This window comes from Seriola lalandi, unplaced genomic scaffold (genome assembly GCF_002814215.2).
Source record: "Seriola lalandi dorsalis isolate HSWRI2012SDOR001 ecotype SW California unplaced genomic scaffold, Sedor1 jcf7180002054591, whole genome shotgun sequence".
In the NCBI taxonomy this organism is placed as follows: Eukaryota; Metazoa; Chordata; class Actinopteri; order Carangiformes; family Carangidae; genus Seriola; species Seriola lalandi.
In genome coordinates, this window is record NW_019525144.1 from 696902 (window position 1) to 704631 (window position 7730).

Consider the following 7730-nt stretch of genomic DNA (forward strand, 5'->3'; position numbering starts at 1 on the left):
TATTTATGTGCCAATAAATGAGAAGGAAAAACAGAAAGACTAACATCACATAATAGCAACTAAAGCAGAGGTAAGTAACTCCATCTGCTGAAGAGGGCCATGGGATGTGGTTGAAAGTTTAAGAAACAAACAAGTAAGAATGTTTTTGTCAGCCGGTATTTTGCAAGAACAAGGATGAAACATCAAGCTAAAAAAAAAAAGCAAACACATTTTTAAGGATGTTGGTCCCCAGGACTGAATGTTGAAAAGAGCACAGGAGCTGTTTAAAAAAAGTTAAATAATAAAGGAGATTCATATTGGTAAAGAGGGAGGAATGAGATGTGTGTTCCTGTATGTTTCATGACTTCAAACTCAATCTGACATGAACAGTTCGACAGGGAAACACTGATAATCACTGATAAGTTTATTAAAGAAGATATGAGTTATATCTTTGACTAATACAAACCATAATGGTTCATTCCTGATCTCACAGGACAAGCCATGTCTAAGTCATGTTATTTCACAAAAATGAAATCTATACAGTTCATAGATGGGTATCATACATTATATAATATTGGCAGAGCACCTTTATATCACAGAAACTTTCTAAAGCTTCACGCCCCCCACCCCCCCACTCTGTCGCTCTCTATCTGTCACTCTGAACCAGCTTCACTCCCCCCTTCTTCAGGACTCTCACCCGTCTCCTCCTCACCACCCGGCTCCCCTGAGGGGGGCTGGCCCTCACCGCGGTCCTCGGGGTGTATCGGGCCAGTCTCGCCACCTCTCCTTTCAGGCTCTGAGGTGCCAGAGCCGCCGCCTCCTCCCCCTCCCACCGGTAGCCGTGGTGACGGAGGAACGGTTCCAGCGTTGCTAGGCGATGAGAGAGCTCGGTGATGCGCCGGCGCAGCAGGGAGACTTCTCTGAACAGGTCGTTGACGGACTCGGACAGAGGGCGCACCCTGCAGGACCAACACAGGAGGCTCAGGCTCAGAGAACAACTCCGTCATTTTGAGGCGTGGGCGTGGACGGATTATGAGACACCGGGCCCCATGTAGCTAAAGGGACCCAAACCCCCTCCTACATAGGAACAACACACACAGACTAGCCAGAAGTCACACTCAGACACACAAAAACGACGCCATGAATTTATTTGTTGCCGTTTTGTGTCTCTTTGTTGCTTTTTTTTTTTATCTCTTTGTGGTTAATTTGTGCCTCAGTCTTTAAAAAAAATAGTAATACACTGTAATTCTAAAATACAGTAAGAAACTGAAAAATACAGTAGGCTACTTAGCATGCGAAGCTGCTGCCAGTTAATCACTGTAAATTTAAAAGTGAAAAGTCTTACAGTGATAGAGGCTCTTTGCCAATATGTCCATTCTGTAATTCAGCCGTGTGTGTGGGATACAAAAATATATCAGCTGAAAAAAAAATGTTTTAACAGCTGGGAACAAATGGGAAACATAACGTTTTCATTCAGTTGCTGGATAATAATGTCATCAGGGCTGTAGCCCAGATTTCAGAAATACTGATGTCACAGCCACATGTTTTGCTCACATTCATTAATCAAAATGAGACACACTGAGTTGATTTGTGAGCTTTAGAGGTGCCAGGAGGTCTAATTATTTCTCTGCTGTTTCACCTTGTTCGCAGTCTTTGTGCTAAGTTCGGTTAACCCTCTGCCTGCTTACACTTCATATTCAGTGGACAGAATGAACAGTGGTATCAATCTTCTTAGTCTCAGCAAGAAAGTGAGTAGGTGTACGGCTATTTCCCAAAATGTTGATCTATTGCTTAAAATTTGCATGTCTACAATTCCATGACAACTGGTGATGAAGATCATGATGTGTGATATGATTGAAAAGCTCCAAGACTAAATGAACCTTGTGGTGAGATTGTTGTCTCAAGAATGAGCCTCTGCTTTTCTGTGAACTTAACTTTTCTTTCAGACTCAGCCTTAAATAACCCATCATGTGCAATTTGTGTGTGATTATAAATTGTAAACACCTCTTTGGGTTCATTGAAACTGGTGCTGCACCAATCCAAACACGGTTTCTTTGTTAATGTCTGCTATCAGTTACATCCATGCGGTCACAGCCGGTTGCAGGCTCAGTTTTTATCTCAGCACAGCATCCCTGGCCTCATGTTACCTCGCACAGAAATTATTCCAATGAACTGGCACAGGTTTTGGCTCGGCGTTTGGTTTCTGCAGATTCTCACTGGTATCAGAAGAAAGAAAAAAAAAAAGCTGAATTGGTGCATCCCAAATTAAAATCCCCCAACTCCCACAAACAACATTGAGGACGTGACCTCTGTATCCTCAGTGGTAGCTACAGCTGTGGAAGAAAGTATACAGTAAATCATACCACTGACCTGCAGTAACATTGCTTAAATTTGACAGACTGCTGGGTAAGTTTGAGCCTGTAAAGTGTTTTTTTATTTAAAAAAAAAGAATTAAAAAAAGCCCTAGATAAGAGAAGAAGACAGTTAACATATATAGTAGGATGGATGTAAGGAAAAAAAAAAAGTCATATAAAAGTAGAGGAGATGACACAAGCTTCATTAACAGGTCGGCTCAGTATCAGTGAAGTGTTTGAAAAAGGTCAGACTGGGTCATGAGGGTGTAAAAAGACCTGTGATACCTAATTGCCGTAGTAGAAGTAGTAATGATAAAAGTATGAACAGGAACCATTAAATAATGTAAAAGTCAAAGACGTGTCTTTGAAGAGGTGGTGTAGCACAGTGAGTCAAACGAAGGCTGCTCAGACAGCGTGCGAGATGTTAGAGAGGGAGGTATAGGTGTTTAAAGTTACCTGGAGTAGTCAGGCAGCAGTGTGCTGGGCTGTGAGTGCAGCAAAGTCTTGATCTCATTAAAGATGCGTTTTCCCCAGGCATCTAAAACTCTGGTCACACTGCGCACTGAGGCCACATTCACACTGTCAGCTGAAACCAAAACACACAGCACACTAACACCATCAAGCTTTGATTTACAGAGGAAAAAGAGAACAGCCTGAATGAATCATGTAAATCAGAGAGGCACGTGTGTTATAATTATCTAAAGTTCAAAGCACATCTGATCTCCGCAGAGTTTCTTAAATTGTTTTTATTTAATTAATTTCACCAATGGATTATTCTTAAAATTCACAACTTCAGTCACTCAGCGATTTACAAGCCCCTTATCTTTAAAACATCAGGGATCAAACAGAGTATCATGATTTACCTCCCTCTCTGTAGTTCCAGTATCCGTAATCCAGTTCATTCTCCTCGCTGGCTGCACGGGCCCCAGTTACCATGGCAACCACCATCAGCAACACCAACAGAGAAGGAGGGGCCATGACGAGTTGACACACACCCCACTTTTAAAAAAAAAGAAAAGCGGAAAAAACAAACCTTCATTTGTGTTAATGGAGAGATTAATAAAAATCAGACAGAGCATCAGATGGAAATAAAAGTAATGAAACACAGGCTTCATGTGCACTCATGTGACTCAGCAGCATGCACATGTGCACACACATCTGTATCCAGTGGTGGAAACTAACTCAGTGTATTTACTCAAGTACTTGAGTAAGTAGGAACTAATTGAGTATTTAAATTTTCTGCCACTTTGGACTTTGTACAACTCTAATAGTTGTTGCACGTCACTTCAGATGCATCATTATAAATTAAACTAACCTGCTGTTTATAATACTTTTAAAATGAGATCAAACTGTAAAGTGCTGCTTTTTGGGTCATCCATTAATAACAATGATGAATATAATAATATAACAGTTATATATAATATGTATACAAAGATAACATACAGACACACTTATATCTACAAATACTCATATATATGTGGATTAAAAGTAAATATAAGCCTTTGCAGGAGAGTCAGACCTAAAATGATAAAGGAAGGAAAGGCAATTGCAAAACAAAGAAAAAAGAAACAATTTGGAAATATTATACTTTTGACTCCACTACACTCAGGCTATTTGACAGTTTCACTAACTTTATAGATTTAGATTTTACACAAAACGTGTGAATTGAATATGGTCAGTTTAAGAGATGTAAGTTTATAAATTACTGCAGATGATCTCAACTTTTACTTAAAACTAAGCGAAAATGCTGTTTACAAATTGATGCATATTTGATAGTAATACAATTACACAATAACACAATAACATAACGCTCCGGAAGGGGCCATCCTTAATATTCAGAACTTTAGTTTTAGTTTTTACTTGTTGCTTCTTCTCCAGTACGTGTACTGAGGTTGGATTTTAAATAGAGGACTTTTAGTTATGATGGAGTATATTTCACATCTTTTGCTTGAGTAAAGTATTGAAAACTTCCTCCACCACTGTGTGATTGTCTTTGTACAGGTGGTAGAGGAGCCTTCATGACTTTAAAGCCATCAGTAGATCAATAAATAAACACTTTGATTACAACTACACTTGATCAAGGGACTGGTTGTGAGACAAAAAAGTCTTGTGACCTGTTTAAAAAAAATCCAGTAGATCTGAAGGAAACAGCCAGTATGACTACAGTCATACTGGCAAAATAAAGCAAGTTTTTCAATTTTTCCTTTTTTTCTTTTTTAACACTAATCCCATGACTCCAGGTTTGAGTGGAAAAATCATACAAAATAAATAAATAAAAGAGAGGATGTGAAGAGAGGAGACCAAGAAAAGAGGACAACTAAAAAAAAAAAAAAGCAGGATTACATCCATATGACAAAGTCTGTGAATCATACTGGACAATACTAAGCCAATGACTCATTGTTGAGGTATTAAACATGTTTTCAGGGGCTAAAAATTTGGAGGCTGATCAAAGGCACAGTGAAAATTAGCTGAACAATAATCTGAAACAGCTTGTTCCACATCTGGTAAAACACATCAACAACACTGAAGAATCAAATGACAAACCAGTGTCCCTCTGCTGTGATGATGCAATGACTATATTTGTAACTTTGCAGAAACCACACTGCATTGGTAGAAGTACCACGAGCTGGAAACATGAAGAATGAGCAAATGAGTCGATACTCACGAGTTGAAATGATGTTGATGATGATGCTTCAAAGTCTCAGCAGGAAATCCTTCGCAGAGGCAGTTTGAATAGCAGATGCCTCTGCTTCCCTCGCCTCTCCACTCTGTCACTGCCCTGATCTTTTCCTCTTATTTCCTCCCCTTTCTCTCTTATTTTCTCTGATGCTCTCTCCACCCTCGGCTCACAGCTGTAATCTAATTATGAAGAGAGTGTAGCACGTCCAGAGCAGAGAGGCTTAAAAAAATTCTTCATTTGTGGAGAGCTGATGTTGTACCTTTACACCCCCAACACACACACACACACACACACACACACACACACTATGACATCCAGCTGCTTCCAGATGTGTGGAACATCCTCTTATTTCATATTATTTACCTTTTGTTTTTGGTCTCTCCTCCTCTTCACCCCTCCTCTTCATGGAACAAACAGGTATATGTATGTCAGGGGCTGCGCTCTGGCTGTGCTACAGGATCAAGTTTCGAAAGTAATGTACTATCTTCTCCTCAAAACTTGAGTTATGGACCTTTTTCATCTGTGTCTGCTTCCCACCATCTGCCCTTTAACCTCACAAAAGCATTGCAGCTCAGAGCCTCTACGCACCTTCCATAACACTTAATTTCCTTTCGAATTCTGCAGGTGAGATAGAGCAAATATGCTTCTTTAAAATAATGTTACTACTTCAGTATTGCAGAGGTAATATATTATAATATTGTATTTCACTATTTTCTTTTGAAAGCTGTAGTCACACTGCAGATCAGGATTTATATACGACAAGTTACTTCAGTTCTTCTTCAATTCAGTTTCTTGGGGAATGAGAATAATAGAATAATAAATAAAAAAACATACTTAGCTCCTCCCACAGTTACATTAAATGGTGTCAGTCATAACAATTCCAAAATATTTACACTTAGATATACAGTTTAATCTACATTTTAAGTACTTTTACTTTTAATACTTTATTTAAGTAAAAATAGCGTGACTGTAACACATTACAAAAATACTCAATAACCACTAAAAGTCCTGGGTTGACATTTTTACATTAGTAAAATTACAGAAATATTGGAAAAGATAGCAGGTAATGGTGATGCTACTAATGACTTTGTATACTTTGTAGTATATAATATATATGTGGTATATAAGTGTGCTGGAAAACAAGTAAAAAATTACATTTACTCAAGTGTTGCATTTAAGTACAATTTTGATATTCTTGTACTTTACTCTCCATTTTCATTTTATGCTACTTTATACTCCTCTACATTTCAGAGAGAGGTGTTGTATTTATTTCGCCACTATATTTATTTTAAGGCTTTAGTTATTTTGCAGTTTAAATTATCAATGAAAAATTTAATCAACATATAAATGATGATGTATTATTCTAGATTAAGGTTCCCAGCAGCTACAATCAGCCCCATGTAGGCTACATGAATGTATCACTAATTATGAAATGGGCCATTTTGCACCACTGCTACTTTCACTTAAGCAAAAGTATTTCTTCCACCACTGCTTGACAGCCAGTTTAATGTCTAACAGTTCTCATCTGTATATAAATTCTGTAACATAAGTGTAGTGGAATAAAAAGTACCATATTTTCCATATGAATAATAGTGGAGCAGAACTATAATGTAGGATACAATTGAAATACTTGAGCAAAGTTAATCAAAATTGTAGTAGGCTGCACTGTTGAAAGATTAGTTGCCTTCCACTACAGTTCACCACTGGAGACTTTCATTTTGTAGAAAACAACCTGTTTTCTATTTTACTCCATCTTAAAAATATACTCAGGCCCTTTTCACTTGTATTTAGAATGATTAGATTTGTAGGTGCATTTAGGAGGATCTGAATGTGTGCTGTGCTTCTTTCAATCTGAGTGCTCATCTATCTGTGTTTTTATATTAAGTAAGGATTTGGATACTTTACTCCCCAGGAAAGAGTGGAGATAAGGAGTGTAGGAGATGGGATGAAAAAAAATGGAATGAATTATTCTTTATTGACTGGCATCCAGATGTTATTCCAGCTCTCGCTCTCTGCGTCTGTTTTCATGCTGTGGCTGAGGTGAGGTCAGAGTTGGCCATCAATACAGCCAGAAAGAAAATGGTGAAAAAGTCAAGTGAGGAGGCAGAGAGCAGGGAGGAGACGTAAAGGCAGAACGAAAAACAGACAGACAAATGGGGTTAAATAATGATAACCGCTGCGCTTCAACATCTGTGCGCTTCTCCTGGCAGAGTTACTGCGGTGAAGAAGTCACACCACCAGCCACAGCTGCTTCACATTAACAACAGGCAATCTGTCACCTTCAGCTGAATTCCAACTGCGCACACACACACACACATGCACGCAGGCACACACACACACACACACACGCACACACGCACACGCACGCACGCACGCACACACACACACACAAACGCACAATACTTTCTCCCTCCCTGCTTGAATCTTTCCCTTCTTCTGCCTTTAAAAAACCACATGACGAGGAGTGCACTTGGGGCTCACACTTTTATTTCTCCAACACTGTCTCTCTGTGGAGGAAAGCCAACATTGCACTTCACTTCACATCTCCAGCCTGATGTCGCAAAAATAATGCAACCAGAAATACTCCCTCTTAACACACACACACACACACACACACACACACACACACACACACACACACACACACACACACACACATACTCTTTGCACATTTCTCTTTGCTACTTCTGGCTTTACCCCTCTGGTGCGCATGTGTG

At 39.1% G+C, this 7730-nt stretch overlaps 1 protein-coding gene across 1 annotated transcript; it reads right to left on the reverse strand.

Moving 5' to 3' along the window:
• Nucleotides 1-388: 388 nt before the first annotated feature.
• On the reverse strand, nt 389-5268 carry LOC147818392 (uncharacterized). The gene is made up of 4 exons (XM_087177375.1): nt 4999-5268; nt 3197-3332; nt 2790-2919; nt 389-938 (listed from the first exon to the last, which is right to left on the reverse strand). The coding sequence occupies exons 2-4, from the start codon at nt 3309-3311 to the stop codon at nt 626-628; spliced, it is 558 nt and encodes a 185-aa protein (XP_087033501.1). The 5' UTR covers nt 3312-3332; nt 4999-5268; the 3' UTR covers nt 389-625.
• Between the last annotated feature and the right edge of the window lie 2462 nt (nt 5269-7730).